This window comes from Lontra canadensis, unplaced genomic scaffold (genome assembly GCF_010015895.1).
Source record: "Lontra canadensis isolate GAN:19392208 unplaced genomic scaffold, GSC_riverotter_1.0 scaffold39, whole genome shotgun sequence".
NCBI classification, from domain to species: domain Eukaryota; kingdom Metazoa; phylum Chordata; class Mammalia; order Carnivora; family Mustelidae; genus Lontra; species Lontra canadensis.
This window is the reverse complement of record NW_022631033.1, coordinates 2832030-2850553: the sequence shown is the minus strand read 5'-3', so window position 1 is coordinate 2850553 and position 18524 is coordinate 2832030. Positions and strand designations below refer to the sequence as shown.

The 18524-nt window shown below is 41.6% G+C and overlaps 1 protein-coding gene across 1 annotated transcript in view; it reads left to right on the top strand.

Annotated features, from left to right (window-relative positions):
• The window catches only part of CSMD1 (CUB and Sushi multiple domains 1), a 1958110-nt gene that overhangs the window by 1867875 nt on the left and 71711 nt on the right, over positions 1–18524 (top strand). The window contains exon 51 of the mRNA XM_032869815.1: positions 12844–13038. Within this exon, the coding sequence (XP_032725706.1) occupies positions 12844–13038 (195 nt within the window). The remainder of the gene's footprint in view (positions 1–12843; positions 13039–18524) is intronic.

Here is an 18524-nt window from a genome sequence, read left to right as displayed (position 1 = left end):
ATGTGCATGTGTATTTAAAAAATACATACAAAGCTAAAAGGAAAAGGAAAGGAAAGCTCTATGTATGAGTTGGGAGGCGTGAATCTATCCTTATCTTCCAAGTGTGTTTGTTACCAGATTCGGAAAGATGGCTGGACCAGGAGGTCGGATCAGAGCCAGACACCCCTGCAGCGCCTCGTAGTGCTGCACTGCCCCACGTCCAGCCCGCCCTGGTCGGGCCCGGGTCTGCCACAGGGGAACAGAGCCGGCAGGTGCACGTGTTAGGTGAGCCTACACACAGTTGAGAAACGTCTTCTAGAAGCTTGGCCGGTTTCTGCTCCTTGATGTCGGGACGCATCGCTTTGTGGGGCGGGTTGTGCAGCTCTGTGCGAGGCAAGGAGGCATGGCGTCCCGCCTGTGAAGCCTCTTCCTGGGGGCCGTCAAGTAGTGCCCACCTCAGCTACTGCGCCTTCTGCTGGGATGAAATGTTTTCAGGGTGTACGGCAGGCCGTGTGCACTTGACCCTATTGCTGAACATGTTCTGAGATCTTGAAGCTCTGTTGGAGATCAGATATCATTTCAGATTAAATTCAGTCCTTTTCTTTAGAACAAGCTGGGTTTTACTCTATGACTTTTCTGCTTCTTTTATTTGCAAAGATTGGACATGACTTAGACCAGCTTTTTGTGTTTTAACTGGAGTTGTGAACAGGTTCCCCTTGGCTCCTTGGTAAACACGAGAAAGAAAAATTTGCCCTTTAATGCTCAGTGGTAAATCTGGGTCTCATTTTGTGCAGGTCATTTATCTTCTCTAGGAACTGGGCTATGTTAGTTACTTTGTTTCATCTTTAAGAAACATGAACACTGCACAGCAGGTGCGTTTGTCTGTTTGGCTCATGGCTGTATCTTTATCATGACTTGTGGAATGATTCTCATCGCCCCCGTCAAACAAGGTGTGAGGAAACTATTTGTTCTTGTTTTTGTTTTTATGACTGTTTTTTTAGAAGAACTAAACCAATTTATTGAGGCATAAATAACTTGTATACACCCTCGACTCTGTTTCCTCTCTAGTACATTTTAATTCATAACTTTTATATATTTCTTTTAATTTCTATTTAGTTTTGAGTAGTTAAAAATAACCATTTTTATTGCATAATTGTTGTCTAAAATATTTAGTGTTAAGATAAGATTCTTTTTAAATACAAATTTAATATCTAAATACCTACATCTATTTACCATCTATGTTAAGACAGGAAATCCAAAGACAGGAAATCCTTAAATCTCTGAAACTTGATTTATCATCAGCAACTCTCTGTAGTCATATTGATGGTTGTCTCAACCTCAAGAGACTTTGGTCAGGATTAAATAAAATTAATTCCTGCCACTAGTCTTGAAATATGGTAGATTCCACCCTGTGGAGATGGTCAATGGAAGTGTATGACTGTTTTTTAAGTTGCTACTGTGTAACCAGAGCGACTCATGAGCAGGAGAGGTTTTCACTCTTTCAGGCTGGATAGTTGAGTCTTTTCCCAGCCAAGTAGCCTGAGATGTGTGCCCGGCAAGGCAGGCTGCTCTTGGCTGACCAGGGCTCTGCTCCTTGTGTCTTGCTCCAAAATGCTTCTACACCTGGTTCAGGCACAGAGAGAGCATGCACTTATTGAAATGCAAAATAATCCTGAAACATTGATTTTTTGCATGTGTGTTATACACACACACACACACACATATATATATATATATTTTGAGGAATTAATGTATTGAACACAATACTTTAAAGGTCATTCTGCATATTCTGTACATAACTAATATTCTATTCTATTCCATTGAATGATGAAGTTTATTAATTTTACTAAATATAGGTATATGGACCCTTTAACTTTCATATGATGACTCTAACCCTAAAGTATGGGAGGATAGGAAGCATAACACAGATTCCTAGCTCTCTGAGCTCTTGAACTAAATCTCCCCACAAAACGATGTGATACTGGTTCTTCTGAATGTTTAATCACCAAAAATAATATTTCCATTCATCTGTCACCCATACTGAAGTTTTTTGAAGAAGAACGTAACTGGATGCCATGTGCAATATCATGCGTTGAGTTATAAGAATTTAGAAACAATTTAAGAATTGCTAGAAGGCAGTTTTCAGGTCTCACGTTTTCCAGTTGAGCCCCTTCTCAAGCGTGGTCATGATGCAACACGTGATCCTTTGTGTGTGGAGTCTTCATGGAAGGAAAGCATGTACGTGCAACCTTTGTTGTACTGACATCGTAATTTGTTCCATACTGACATCATCATAGTGCCAGAGTCAGAGGACGTAGCCAACCCTTTACTCCCACTGACTCTAGGGCCATGCCTTCTTACACACCAGCTTCCCAGACGCCTCCCTCATCCTTTCTACAGCAAAGCACCACCAACATTCTGGAAGCAACCATGGCTTCCCACTCTTCTTTTATCTTCTCCTTCAGGTCTCTGCCAGCCTGTATCCAGAGCATTAATGGTTGAGGATCTGACCAATAAAGCAGGGGTCTTCAACCATTCATACAGCATTTCCTCATGGCTTACATTAGTTGAATGACCATGGACATAGACACCAATCCCTAGTTTGTACGGTTTATCTCCATAATAGAGCTCATGGATCTTTGGGCAGGGTCCTGGCCCTGCTCTCATGGCACTAACTGTGCTATATATACAATAATTTTAAGATTTAGGGTCACATTCATCATAACCTACAATTACCCAGGAGACATTGTTAGACTCTTATTTAAAACAATGCAAGGAGGCAGTTCTCACTAGGGGAAATGGGAAAGAATATTTAAGCAAGTGCATTAAATATTTTTGAGCAAACAATTTTCTTTCCCCCAAAACTCTAAAGATGTTCCTAATTACAGGAACTGACTAGTAGCTGGCTCAGTGTTGACTGTCAGTGCCTACTGAAACCATGACCTTAGAAAGCGGGGCTAATAAAACGGTGACGTCAGTGTTGTGGATTCCTTTGTTGGAAGCGCAGTCAATGACATTGTGAAACACCGAGATTTTGTACTTTTAATCTACACTTAGATTAGCAGCACCATTTCATCCTGTCCAGGGGGAGGTTTAGACTCATTTAGTATAATTAAAAATAAGCCATTCAGTAATTAAAAAAATAGCTCTACTGGCAAACCTAGATTATAGAATTACAAAAAAAATTCTGAACCATATTTCCCATTATCACTACATGGATGAGGTTAATTCAACACTGGTCTTGTTTTCTTATTGAGAACAGATTTCCTGGAAGGTGTTTATGCTACAATAGAGTTGGAATATTAGTTTTTTGGCATAGCTACAGTCAGTTATGTAAATGCTCTAGGGTCCGACTTGACTAAGATATATTTATTAGGACTAACATAGCAGCAAAATCACAAGAAGACCGAGACAGAAAATGTCTGATCTCAAGAGGCTTTTGGATGAAGTTCATAACTGAAAAAGGCAGTAGTCACCAGAATGAGAAGTCCGGCAATTTCAGGGCCAGAATGTAAGAATGTTCAGAGGTTTTAGATTTAGTCGGGAACCTTGGAGAGGGGGTGGGTAGGAGCTCTGAAGTGTTTGGACGTTTTTAGTCTGAGGGTGAAAAGTTGATTGCTCTCAGGTGACCCATAAATTACCTGCTAGAAGTTTGCTTTTAAAACTCCATGATTTCGCTCTTTATTAATTTGCTACTCTTATTCTATTTTAAAAGATTTATTTATTTATTGAGAGAGAGCAAGAGCACAAGCAGGGGGAGGGAAGAGGGGGAGAGAGAAGGGGACTCCCGCCTGAGCAGAGAGCCTGATGTGGGACTTGATCCCAGGACCCTGGATCATGACTTGAGCACAAGGCAATGCATAACTGACTGAGCCACCCAGGCGCCCCTCACTATTCTTATTCTAAATAACACACACTAAGCATTTGGTTAAAATCTGATATAACAAAAATCCAAAACCAAGTTATTTCCTTAAGAATCCCATAGTCTCAATCCAGTCTTTGTCAAGTTGATGTTGAAATTGGAGGGTGTGGAATGCATTTCCATTGCCTCTGTATGGTCCTTCCCCCCGTAGACCACAGTGATGTTAAAATTGGAGGGTGTGGAATGCATTTCCATTGCCTCTGTATGGTCCTTCCCCCCATAGACCATATCTTCATTATTTACCTACACCAAAGCAGGCATGTTCCTCAGTTTCTAATGCTCCAGAACAGAAACCGACTTCTCCCTCCCCTGTCCAGAGAGTCCAGATTGATGTGGACATGCTGAAAACTCACTTAAGTTGTGAGTAGGAAGAACATTATGAGGCTGCTTAAATCATTTTGCTCCAATGGCATCTAATTGTAATTTTACAAATCTAATTAAATGTGCTTGAACTAAACTTGGTAATAAGAAGCACTTACCCACATTGAGTATCATGGGGGAGAATCTGTTGTTAAATGAGAAATGACAATTGCATCCTGGCATGCATGGGCTGATTGGAATATTCCAGAAGATTTATGATACGTGTCTGTAATTTATGGGGGTGGGGAGGCTGAAGGGCTTTTATTTACAGTGGAATACTGTCATTGCCTGAATATCTTAAACAAAAACAACTGTTAGTCTTCCTGCTTTGGCACTGGCTAAATGAGTCTATCATAAATCAGAATCACTCATGGTAAGAATAAAGCTAGGATTTCTCAAGTACAATGCAAAATATTTTGTGTGGTCGCGGAAATGTTCACAAGATAGAGAAATGTGTTTCCCCTTTTTGTGCACAGGAGCTTTGCATGGTCTGCACTTTCAGCTGAGCTGATCTGAGAAGCATCATTTTGGGATGTTTACTTTGTCAAGCTCATCAACACTTAATGCTATGAGCTGGTTCAAATACTTGGGAATGGTTGGGAACACGTGTTCTCTGGAACTTGTCGAAATACAGGAAAATGGTTCCGTGAGAGTTGTTTTCTTTAAGGTGACAGAAGAGAATCTGTATTTTCCTATTTTTGAAGATTTTTATTTATTTATTTGATCAAGTGAGATAGAGCACGAGAAGAGGGAGCGGAAGAGGGAGAAGCAGACTTCCTGCCAGCAAGGAGCCCAATGCAGGACTCGATCCCAGGACCCCAGGATCATGACCTAAGCCAAAGGCAGATGCGTCACTGACTGAGCTACCCAGGCACCCCCGTATTTCCTCTTTTATAAAGGAAAGAATATAAGGTCAACTGGCCGACTGTGTACTTTCTACCAAGCCAGCCAAGTCTGCATTTTAAAATTTATTTTTTAAACCTATATTTATTGAAAATATTTAATTTCCCTAAAGTAGACCCGGCAACTTATTTACTTATAATTGTCATAAAAACTGATTTATAAGATTTATGTAAAGAGGATGCTTTCTCTCGCTACATTTTCCAGATGAACTAGCCTTTTAAAACTTTTTTTTTTAATTATGTTATTATTTATACAACATTCCTAGGCTAGTGTGCCCGGAGTCCTCATTGAATTAATTCTGAAGACCACGTCCAGCATCGCTTGTTTTAGTCATGTGGAATAAACGCAACGTTCTTGCGTTGTTTCTAGTAGTGGAGGAAATGACCGGGTCAGAGAAATAAAAGGCAGGACAGCGGTTGAGATTCTGGCCTGGTTTGGGTGAGCCTGAGCTGACTGCCTTATCACAATGAAAACACGTTGTCCCTGCTGCAGTGATGCTGCTAAGATGAGCTTAGTGTGAGGTTGTATATACGATTCCATATGCCACGGGAGGGGGACTTGGTGGAAAACACGACATGACTGCAAGTCTGCAGAAGCGGCAGCCGTCCTTAGCAGCCGTCTGTGCTGCAGGTAATCGGGGAGGACGGGCAGGGGCACGGGCCAAACCCCAGTGAGCTCCAGTCTAAGAGTCTCCGAAGGAAGAATGAAGTGTTTTCTTTCAAACTCTCAGCGCAATGGCGTTCACAGTGCTCTGTGTTGACCTGTGACTGTAATTCCACGTTGTCTCTGTAAGTCTCAGGAGAGACACACGTTCCCGCACAGCTGGCTTCTGACTGGGGGGCCGGCCCGCGGCCAGAATGGGAAACCACAGAAACTGACCCCCGGGACCTCGGTACGCTCCTCCTCCCTTCCTGGGCTCCTTGCTCGAGCCCTTAGCTCCGCTCCCCCGACTCTGCCGTCCCGTAGATACTCAGTCACACTTACCCCATTCTTCTGTTATGCATTAGGTCCCAGAATGGAACGTCCCCATGGAGCAAAACAACCAGTGGCGCACGCGTCATTTTCTGCACCTGCCCTAACGCAGCGTGCATTTGCCTTCCTCCTGTAGCTTACATTTTTGTTTTCCTTTCTTTTTTACCCACCAGGTTGGGATGTCGTGGGGACAAATAAAAAATTAAGAATATAACAAAAACATTCTGTTTCTCTAAGTAACCCCTTGTTAAATAATTACACATTGACTTATTTAACTGCACAGTGTAGGTCATATTTACATGATAAATATTGTGTACATGCATAGCTTATATCAGTATATATGCATGTGTGTGTGCACAGGTGTGTGTGACACATCTGTGTGTAAACATGTATTTTTATACCACAATACAGCATATTCTTTCATGGGCTCTTAGTTTAACTGTTTTGAGTTTTTTTCTAAAAAACAAAAAACAAACAAAACAAAACTTGTTTCAGTTTTCATTTTTTTCCAGCCTATTTTTCATTAAAATTTATTTATTTTTCTTAAATAAACGTACTCTTATGGCCATCAGGCTCGTAGTCCTAAATCCTCCGATCAGCTGATGGGCTTTTCTCTGGTGTGGCTCCTGTGTGGGTAGCCTGGGGCCCACAGAAGAAGTGACAGAAGGAGGCAAAGCCATGTGCAGTCTCATCGTCCAGCAACAACCACGTCCACACTCGCTGCATGCCTCCCACCTTATTTCCCTTCCACCCCTTTTCTGGAGGTTCAAGGCCCACCTTCCAGGGGTTCCCCAAACTGCACTCATCAGAGCAGCCCTGCTGTGCGCACGGCACTTTCTCCTGTGTCCACACGCAAAGCAGAGGTCATGTGGAATAGTCTTAGAGCTCCCGATGTCTGGTCATCATGCAGGCACTGGAATTAAGACAGGGAGATACCGGACAGGGGAGCACAACCAGAGCTGGGGCAGAGAATGCAGAGTCCAGGACACACTGGGTTGAATTCCAACAAAGGCACAATGTGGGAAAAGGTGGGTTAGGGAGCAAGTGGTTCACTGGAAACACATATGGAAAAGACGAATTTTGGGCCCCTACATTCCCGCGTGTACAAAATTGATGCAAGGTGATCACAGGCATAAGTGAGAAAGGTCAGACCTAAAGCTTCTGTCAAACTATAGCCTCACGGATTCTGTTGTCCCCCCTGCATGAGCTTGGCTTAAGGAAGGACGTCAAAACGACATGCGCATTCCCGGCGCCAAAGGAAAAAGAAGATACATGGGACTCCATTAAATTTTCATATTCTGTCTCTCAAAGCACATGTTTACAAGCCTGGTCAAGACAAACCCAGAAAGGGTGAAGATACTTGAAGGATGTGTATGGAACACAGACAATTTAGAGAACTTCAGTAAGAAGAATGCAGAGTACCTGATGGCCGCCACTAGCCTCCCACGTCGGGACTGACAGGTTTATAGAATACAAACGACTGCAGACCCGGTGCTGACAAGAACGTGAAGCAACTGGTGGGCTAATATGTTGCGGATGAACTTGGGAGCAGATATATTGTTTTGAGAGAAGACTCAGTAGCAGGTGTGAATGCTGAAAATACCGCTCAGAAACATGCCCCAGTGCTCCTGAGTGCGCTCATCCGAGGACATGCACAAAGGTTGTGTACTGTTAGAGGGCACGTGTCTGTCCTTAGCGGTCGGATGACATCCCTTCTGTCCCTGAAGCCTGTGCAGGTGGTGCTGATGGCGGTCCGGCTGAGCTTCCCGGGTGCCGCTAACGTTCGGATTCTTTAGGTTGGCGCCGACCACATGAGGGGTGTTTACAATGTAAAAACCCGTTGAACTGTGCAATAGTAATTTGTGCATTTTCTCTCTGGGTGTTTCCATACAAATTTACCTGGAAACCTAAGGAGCAGAAAGAAACCAACAATCTGAATGACAACAAGGAGAAATAAGCAAACAGACTAAAAACCTTCCAAGCAGCAAACGGGGGTGAAAACACAGAACGCTGGCTCGAGTGCAGGGAAATGAGGGGCTTCCTTTGTGGGGCTTTTTGTTCCCAGTGGCGTTTAAGGAGTTTTCTATCCATCGGCTTCTGGTAATGCTGGTATCTGGTGTTAACAGCCAGAGAGGAGGGTGAAGCATTGAGAGAGAAAGCGCTGAGAAACTATTTCCTTTACCTTCCGATTTATGCCTAGTTTTCTTAACGGGAATAAAATAGTTATAACAAAAACACTTGTAAAAAGTAAAAATTAGCAATAAAATTGAAAGTAAAGTTTGTCTCTTTCTAAAGATCAGTAATGCATAAGTCAAAAACGCTCAGTAATTTGTCGTAAATGTCAAAATGAATAGCGGAGCATATTGTCAATGAAATGCCACTTTCTTCTTTTAAAATAATCATAAAAATTATTATATCTTTAATGTGATCAATTATATATTATTAATAGAATGACAACAGAGCTTTGCTGTTGTCGAATGTGACGGGACTGGTTATAAAGGTTTCAAACCTAAATCACATTAGAATGTGTTTCTGTGGGGATTATGGAATAGGACAGTTCAAGGGAATACAGAATGAAATGAATTTGGGGGTAGACATGTATTCTATAAAAATGAATATTTGGAAGTGTCAGATTGCTGGTTTTTTTATTGTCTTGGATCTGAGGAAAAGTGTTTTTGTTTTGTTTTATTTTGTTTTATTTGAGGTGTAAGTAGTTACCATAATTCGCTTGTCATATGCTGTCAATTATTTAAACTTACAAGGACAACTTTTAAGTCTTTAATGAAAAAGTGGAAAGAGAAATACATATTTTTAATTCCTTGAAAGGCACACAGGTAGAGTTTTACACTGAAAGTAAGAGCTTGCTTGTGGACAGGTGTGAGGCGGGGGATGAGCTTTCGCAGGAGACAGGGTGGCATGTGGGAGGGTCAGCAGATCTGTCCCTTCCAGGCAGGTTTGGGGAGAAGAACTGAGGAAACCAGAGTCAGGTTTCGGACCTGGGAGACTGGGGCTGCTCAATTCACAGAAACACCAAGGGGAGAATGGAAGCTATATTTGGGGCCTGCATAGCATCCCGTTTCCTTGCACAAGGCCCCGAATTCAGGCACAGGATTGCTGTTTGCCCTGCCAGCAGGCCGGGGCCCCCATGGGCACAGCCTCCTGTGGCACCCTCCCCTACCCTTTACTGGCCGCACCTGCTCAAGGCTCCCTGGTACCTGGGGCAGCGGGTGTGGTTTGCACACGGATGCCGACATGCACCTAGAACAGACTGTCCAGCGGTCCCTTTCCCCCTGCCTGGAGGAAACTGTTGTCTCCCACCAACGTGGTTTACCTGCCTTGGGATTGCAGCCCCCAGATCGTGTCCTCGCTCACACTCACACATGGGCTACTCTTGCTCTCTCGGAGCATCTTGGAAAACATTAAACAGAATCAAAATGGCGACAGTTTCCAAGAAACTTCCCCTGCCCCCTCTTTGGAGAACAGAAGGACGGGTGAACTTCCACATTAAATATCTATTCAAGTCTCCCTTCTTTCTTTCCTCAGCTTTCCATCCCCCACCCCTTGCTCCACTTCTCACCTCCACTTTTAGGGGGTTTTGTTTGTTTGTTGTTTGTTGTTTTTTGTTTTTCTGCTACATCTTCTTAGTACATTATTTTCCAAAGCAGTTGCACATGCACACACACATGCGTATAAATACATCACCAGCACCTGTTTAAGGGCAGGGAGAATGCTCAAGAAAAAAGGGGATAAGACATAGTGTTCACAGTGAAAGAGCTTATGGCCTACCAGGGAGGAAGAGATCCAAGCAAACAATTAAACCAGAGTCGGATAATTACAAAGCAAAGCAAATAGCATTTTCACAAAGGGAGAGGTAATCATCCAGAATGTGGAGATCACCACTGTAGGTAGTATTAGCTCCAAGAAAATGACCAGTTCCCCTGGGCACGCCCACATCGCCTCCTTCCTGGGAGAAGTAGAGCTTGGAAAAGTTAGTCCAAGCAACTGAAAATGGTCAGGTTCGTTTTAGAATCACCCTTCTTGGTGAAATGAAATGAATTTTATTTGAAACGGTAGTGAGATTGAAGCCGAGTTACGGATTTACAAGGTTAAAGGCACCGGAGACTTTTCAGAAATCGTCATCTTGCCTGGAATTCTAAAGGTATCCCATTTAGAGAAAACTTTTACTTGTATCCTTAGGTAAAATGCTTGAATATCCTTGCAAGTTCTGTGGTTTTCTTATTCAGTTACAATGAACATACAGTGTTATATTAGTTTCAGGTGTACAATACAGTGATTCCACAGCTCTGTACCCTACTCAGTGCTTATCACAGTAAATGTGCTCTTAATCCCCTCAACCCATCCCCCATTCTCCCACCCACCTGCCCTCTGACGACCACCTGCTTTGCTTCTATGTGTAAGAGTCTGTGTCTTGTTGTTCTTGTTGTTCATTTGTTTTGTTTCTTAAATCCCACATATGCATGAAATCCGATGGCATCTCTTTCTCTGACTGACTCATTTCACTTAGCATCATACTCTAGCTCCTTCCATGTCATTGCAAATGGCAATATTTTATTCTTTTTATGGCTCAGTAATATTCCTGTCTGTGTGTGTGTGTGTGTGTGTGTGTGTGTGTACACGTACCCCACATCTTTGTTCATTCATCTTTCTGTGGATACTTCAGCTGCTTCCGGATTCTTGGCTGTAGTAAATAATTCTGCAACAGACGTCAGGGAGCCTGCATCTTTTCAAATGAGTGTTTTTGTTCTCTTTGGGTTAATAGCCAGTAGTGGAATTACTGGAGCAAATGGTAATTCTATTAATTGTTTGAGGAAACTCCATGCTGTCTATCACAGCGGCTGCCCTCTGCATTCCCATCAATGGCGTGTGAGGGTCCCTTTCTTTGACCGCCCGACCGACATTTGGTGTTTCATGAGTTTTTCCATTCTGGCAGGTGTGACATGGTGTCTCATTGTGGTTTCGAGTTGTACTTCCCTGCTAGTAAGTGATGTTGAGCCTCTTTTCATGTGTCTGTCGGCCCTCTGTAATTTTCATTGGAAAAGTGTCTACTCAGGTCATTTGCCCATTTTTTAATTGGGTTATTGGGTGTTTAGTCATACAGGTGCTTTATATGGTTTTGATATTATAGCCTTATTGGGTGTATCATTTGCAAATATATTCTTGCGTTCAGGAGATTGTCTTTCTATCTTGTGGATGGTTTCCTCTGCTGTGCAGAACTTTTTTATTTTGGTGCAGTCCCAATAGTTTAATTTTGCTTTTGCTTCTCTTGCCAAAGGAGACATATCTAGGAAAATGTTTCCACAGCCAATGTCAAAAAATTATTGCCTGTCTTTTCTTCTAGGACTTTTATGGTTTCAAGTCTCACATGTAGGACTTTTGAATAGCCATTTTGAATGCATATAAAATTTAGGTAATCATTTTATTTAAAAATGTTTAAGAAAAATAGATCTAGGGTTACTTTTTAATTAACAAGTCCTTTCCACTTTTTAAACCTCATTGAAACATTATCATAATAATATCAAAAAGTCCTTTTTTTCAGTTTATTTGCACATAGTATTGCTAAATTACTGATAGAAGATTTGATGAGATTTTTGTAACATTTGAATATGCCTAATTAAATTATATTAAACTTGTACAGAATTTACTTTTCAATTTAATTTACTTTTAAATAAGTAAAATTATTTATTAATATCATTCTGAGAAAGCTATGGTTTTTCTAGCTGCCTCATCCAGGCTCAACAAATTAATCTGTGGGGTCAATTCTGAAAGTAATTTACTGTGCTGGGTATTCATATTTGAGGAAGTGGAGTCCCAACTTTGTAAAATTCATTTGAAATATTATTGTACCTTTCAGAAAATGTATATACTCACATACATTAACTTTTGCATGTATTTTCAGCATCTTTGCAGATCCCTTGAAGCCCACTCCAGAATGGGAAGCCTACTACCTTTCCTGATATCATCACTGTTGTCGTATTTGTAGCTACTGCTCTTTATTAAGTAGTTACTGTAATTCTAGGCCTTCTCCTAAGAGCAGGAAAAGATTGTCTTCTCTGAGATATATTGAACATTTGTCTGCCCAGTATTAATGCAGTGTGCATATAAATCCAATAACTTACAGTATGTATATATATATATATACACACACACACACACATATATGTGTGTATATATATGTAAAATATAGGTGTGTATAGGTGTATAAAATATAGGTGTATATATATGTAAAATATAGGTGTGTTTCATAAGGAGGAAGGGAATGAGGACATCTGCTTTTCTGATAACTTGTGTCCAAGCTGGTTTTTAATTACTCAATTCTATTTCAAGTTCCTCAGAGGAAATGGAGACAAATTATATGCAAGATTTTTTTATACATGTGCTCGTTTACCTGAAGAAGATTTTCCATCCAAATGAGCTATGCAACGTTGTGTGGGTGATTTTCCCCCTTTATATCACAATGTCACTGCAAGGTCCCCTATGGCCCTGCAGTGGAGGCTGTCAAGTACATTTTATATGCACGATCGTCCCCCTGTGACTATGTGGGTGGTAGAGAAAAGTACCTGAAATTGTAGATAATGGCTTCTGTTTTGCACAGAAAGATCAGTTTCATATAGAAGGGCCTTAACATTAAAAACAAACAGGATCTGATCCTTTGAGAAAAAAATGGTGTTGTTATGTTTCTCTTGTAGCGGTAACTTGTCCCAGCATTGAGGCTCAGCTCTCAGATCACGTCACCTGGAGACTGGTTTCGGGATCCCTGAATGAGTATGGAGCTCAGGTTGTGCTCAGCTGCAGCCCTGGGTATTTCCTGGAGAGCCAGAGGCTGGTACAGTGCCAGGCGAATGGAACGTGGAGCATTGGCGAAGAGAGGCCCAGATGTCGAGGTGAGTGACGGGTGCCCTTCCCGGATGGTGCAGCCATTCTGAATTATTGACGTCACTGGCAGCCACCTTTAACCCACCCTGTAGGTGATTGAGTCTATAGATTAATAATACAACCAAATGGTATTTCTTGTCATTATAGTGATGAATATGGATTTTCTTGTGACATGCTTAAAACATATGACTGCTGGATTAAATGTTGAATGTTGTCTTTTTCTTAATGATCGCACTTTATATATGTAAAATAATAGACTATTCAAATACTTCAAATCAGCTCAAAAACAAATCCAGGCCTATGTTTAGAAAAGATATCTCTTATTCCATGCACTGACTATTCAAACCTAATTAAGATTGTGGGAAATAGTATTTATGCTGAAGATATTGTATGCTTAAATAATGACTGTCTTGAAAAGGGCGATTATTATTCTCAAAGGTACAAGATAAGCGGTTAAGCTTTTGAGTGGGTCTCATAATAAAAATGAATACATAGAAAAATAAGACAATATTAGTGTTGTTCAGAGCACTATTTGATTCTGATATGTTTAACACAGAGTTGTTAGCAAGTTGTTCACAGGGGATTACCATGCACAAACCAAATAGTTAGACCAGTGTCAAATGTATAAAACACACACCTTTGCAAGAATAAACCAGCATAAAAACAAAAAGGACCAAAGAATTAATGCTTTGCTGTCTTTGTCATGGCCATTCTAATTCACCTTTAATAGAACCAATGGCAATTAAACACATATTAAGCGCTTCACCAAGAACATGAAGGTAAATTACGGAGGGTTAGTGAACTTCAGAAGCTCACTCAGAGTCAAGGTGGACAGTACCCCAGGTGCCCAGACAACCCTGCCAGAAGCCTGTTTTCCACGTATATTATTCATGGTTCCCTTGTCATTCTCACAAGGGTCCTGGTTTGACTCATTATCTGCTTACTGGGCTCATAATGCATTTCCTCTGGGTCTCCCCCCATCTGAGTTAGCGGATCCCCTCCTTTCCACATCCATACCCCTAACCCCCCTCAAAGCTCAGGATTGTGATTCAGAGACTCAGTCCTTAAGGTCAGCAAGAAGAGTGGAGGAGAGAGATTTCGGAGCCTCTACCTTTTCCTATCTCAGACTTTGCTAGCCAACACCCTTTCTGTCAGTTTTAAACCAGAATCAGTGTTAAAAATAGACACCTGTGAACTTAATGGGAGTGGGGAGCACATGCAGGGCTTCTGCCAATGCAACAGTCAGTGTAGTTTTGCCTGGTCTCTCTAGCTGTCTGGGGCACCGGGGTAGGGTGGTGTCTGCTAGGTATTCGCTACACCCTACACTTTACATTAAAGGCTCAGATCTCCATTCTGGGAGAACTGACACTGAAGGAGACTCATGTTTAGAACAGTGTTTACAAAACCAGGCCTTCCTGATTGCTGAACCAAACTCCTTAGCAGCAAGTTTCCACCTCCTTTTGCGGGGAAGAAAGCAGCACTGGGGTTCTACCATCCACAAATTATATTTTTGTCTCCATCCTTCTGAAATTTTAGGAAATCTGTCCTCCTGACTCTACTAGACTTCAATCTGGTGATTCTAACACTGAGTTTGGTCCAGGACCAGCAGCCAGAAATCCATGTATGCGGGGATATCTCCCACTGACTCAGCACGCAGATGGATTTCATACACCGTCAGCTGTTCATTGACTGACCTTGCTTGTCATGACTTGTTGTACTGTACATCGTGACTTGTCTCTCTTGAGTGTCATCATGATCATGTGACCTTGTTCAGAGTCAGTGGGGTCCATGAAGTCATTGCTTGCTATCTGTGTGTGTTTTTATTTTATTTATTTATTTTATTTATTTTTTATCAAGGTTGGTAGATCACATCATCACAGTGTGGCCAGATTGAGTCCCTTCTACTTGACTCTATCTTGGCCTTCTGATATCTTTAAATTTGTCCCTGTTGTCGCATAAAGACAGGATGTTTCATGCTCATCCTGATTTTTTTTCTTTGCCTAAGCATGGAATCAATCATTCTCCAAGGAGCCCTTTTGGTGGAAAATGGTGTTAGAGACCCACTTGTGTGCCCAAGGGTATTCATCGTGTTGTTCATATTATCGGTGGGTAGGGAAAGCTGAACACCAAGCCTATCTTCATTTTTGTGACCAAACTGAATTTTTTTTGTTTTCTTCCCACCAAAAATACTTGATATGAATATTTTAAATTAATTTCTATCTCTACTGATTTTTTTAAAGTTTTACACTACCCAAAGAGGTGATCAAAGATGTTCTTCTCTTTTCCAAAACATTGATGTGTCAGTGAGATATCACAATGCCCAACATTGTGTTCAAATTGTGGTGTGATCTGAAATCTCAATAGTTTTCCCTCCCCCTCCCCAGTTCTCTCTTTGGTTGAAATATTTTGGAAGTGATTCCAGAGAACACAAGCCTAGAAACTCCATCAACAACATCATTCTATAGGCCTCTATGGAATATATACCCCAGCCTCTTGGACAGTAGTGGTTCTCAAGAGCCTTCATCCCAAGCACCTCATAATGTTAAATGTTGTTGAGGGCCTATCTTCATTCTCTGTTGCCATGGAATCATTACAAACACAATGTAAAACAACACAGATTTGTTATGTCACAGTTTCTGGGTCTTCTGCTAAAGGTTGAGATCAAGGTGTTGGCTGTGTCCTTATTTGGAGACAGAACTGGAGGAAGATGGGCCATACTTGTTTGTTGATAGAATTCATGTCCATGCAATTTACAGCGGAGTCCTCACGCTGTTGCTGATTGTAGACTAGGAAATGCCCTCAGCTCCCGGGGGCCATGTGTAGCTCTGTCCAATGCACTGCCCGTCCCTCCAGGCCCTCCTGTGATTCAAATCTCTGGCTCCAGGAAGGACTCCGTTCCTTTCAGGTCTCCTTCACTGGGTGAGTCCCCGCAGACAATCCCATGTTGATTAGCTCAAAGAAAACTCATAACCTCATCATGGTTCTGCCTACATCAAAGGGAGAGGATTTTACACCAGGGGACAGAAATCTCAGGGTACCATCTTTGAACTGTGCTTCACATTAGACCCCAAAGACCTTTGTAAAATTTTTAACATAAATTCAAATCAAGAATTATTTTAATGTGTTTATATTAATTCATTCAAATTTAAATGGAAAACATCATTGTTCATTTGTTTAAAATAACAATGATATAATTACACCTTACCATGTACCATATTTCTATAAATAGTAATGACTAATTATTATCCAAAATAAAGGAAAAAAATTTAGAGTCTTAACATGTACGCAATATTTTCTGGGTTCTATAAAAAAATAAAAGTAAAGGTATGTTTTAGTTCATTCTTGGCATAATACATTTTAATTTTATTTTATATTTAAAATACATATAAGTTACATTTATCTCCTGTTTCCCTGCCTTACCAGTGTACACTCAGAAAAACCTGATATGAATCCTGGAAATAGAACACTTTGCAATTAAGTAAGTGCTTGACAAGCCCCAAGAAATTCAAATGCTACTTAAGTTCGGACTTAAAATTAATTTAAAATGACACATTTGTAAGGCCGATTTGCCATTCTATAGTAGCTTGGTCACAAAAGAAATACCAAGTCACTCTCTACATTCTAATGGAACTAGACCAAGAGAATTTTCAAGTGTGTCATTTTTCCAATCTCTGCTGTAACTAAGGAGCTACCATTGTATTTATGTGTGATGTTGTTAGCCTGTGGTCCGTCTTAGAATGTTGCTGTCCACAGGATCACCTGGACCTAACTGTCTCAGTTACCCCCTTGCTTAAGGGCTTGGAGATGTCCTCTTCTGCTTGCCCAATTAGCTCCAGATGAAGGAATCCTTCGCTGCCTTCTAAGAATATCCATAATAAGTACGAAAGCAGTATTTAGTCACCACTTTTTGAAGGGGATGTGTAATTGTAACTCGAGGCTACCTGACACCGAACCCAGGTGAAGAGGTCAGGAGACCTAGTCCCACCTTGAAACTGTGAGCTTTGCAGTCACTCTCTCAGGAGAACCAACTTCCAGTGGTTACCCCTAAAGAGATAAGATCACCAGATTAAAGTTCCTTCTCCAGACTTTCTGTGTATCTCCCTAACACAAGGACCACATCAAAGCGGGAGGTTATTGACTTCTTCTTGTTGCGTTTCTCTGTTTGACTTATTGCTTTAAAAAAAAAAAATCCAAGAAAAGAAAGAAAAATATTTATCACAGAAATCTGTGAAACAAGAAGAAACCATCTTTGCATTTTTAATTTTACACACAACTCACAGACAAAGAGCCTTACACTGGGAGTTCATTATATTGTAGATATTCAGAAAACACAGCCTGAACTCTGGACTGTGGCTCCTTCCTAACTGCTAATTTAAAGAGTTAAATTAGACCCAGATCAAATGAAGATGTAGGCGGGTGGGTCTTTGATAACCTCCCATTTGTAACTGGGGGTGCACCTGGGTGATCATTAAGTTTCTAAAATAAATTCTTTATTGGCCTTTTTCCCCTCCATTACCAGTGGATTCATGCATACAGCAAGCACAAGGGAGTATGTGTCCATCAGCCTGCTCCATCTGTCCTAGGAAACTACAGAAAGAACGTTCTCCCTCCCTTCCATGTTGGAGCAGACGTTGACCATTCAGAGCAACCTAAAGTTGAATTTTCCCATAAAGGACTCACAAGTACTTGTCTGATTGACATTAAATAACTCTCGGGGCACGCTTGAGCCCAGGAGCAGGGGATGGCATGTGTGAATATTTTCACTCCGAGCAAGGCCTTCTTGTTGACTCATAGCCAGGCTTCTTGGCTTCCTTTCTCCAGGCCTAATACAGTGAACGCAGACTGTGGTCTACACAGCCTGCCTTCACACACTTACAAAGGATCACGTATCCTTTGACCTTTCTGCATGATAAGCAGCCCCCATTCATATGCACGCTACCTCCTGTGTCTGCTGTCCATCTGCGTGTAGGCCTTTTCCAGAGAGAAGGTAGTTGAAAGTCCCTTCTCTTGACCTTATGCTTTTTGCCCCACTCGCTAATAATATCCATACTTCTGATAGGACTGCTGGCCTTGCAGGCATGAAAAACCTTGTGTCACAATATGATTTTTTTTTTTCAGAGTTGGGGATTTCGATATGAAGGTACTTTTGGAACTGAAGTCAAGGGGAAGGAGGTTTCCCTGGGTGGGGGAAGGGGAGACAGGTGGCTTTTCATTCCTGAGAAAGTGAGGGAACACTGCATGGACAGCATATCAGGGGGCAGGCGGGGCTCTCCAGCGGGATTCCCTCTGTGTGCGATTCGTACTCTGACAGCTCAGAGGATGGGCTTTAGACTGTGTGCGTGAATATTTTTTTAATGGAAAGGAAAAAGGCAAACGATTCCTTTTGAAAACTGGTGGGAAGAAAAGAACATGGAAATGAGGCATTACCTTGGGTGTTTAACAAACGTGTGTGTGTGTGTGTGTGTGTGTGTGTGTTAGGGAGTTCGCCGGTTCA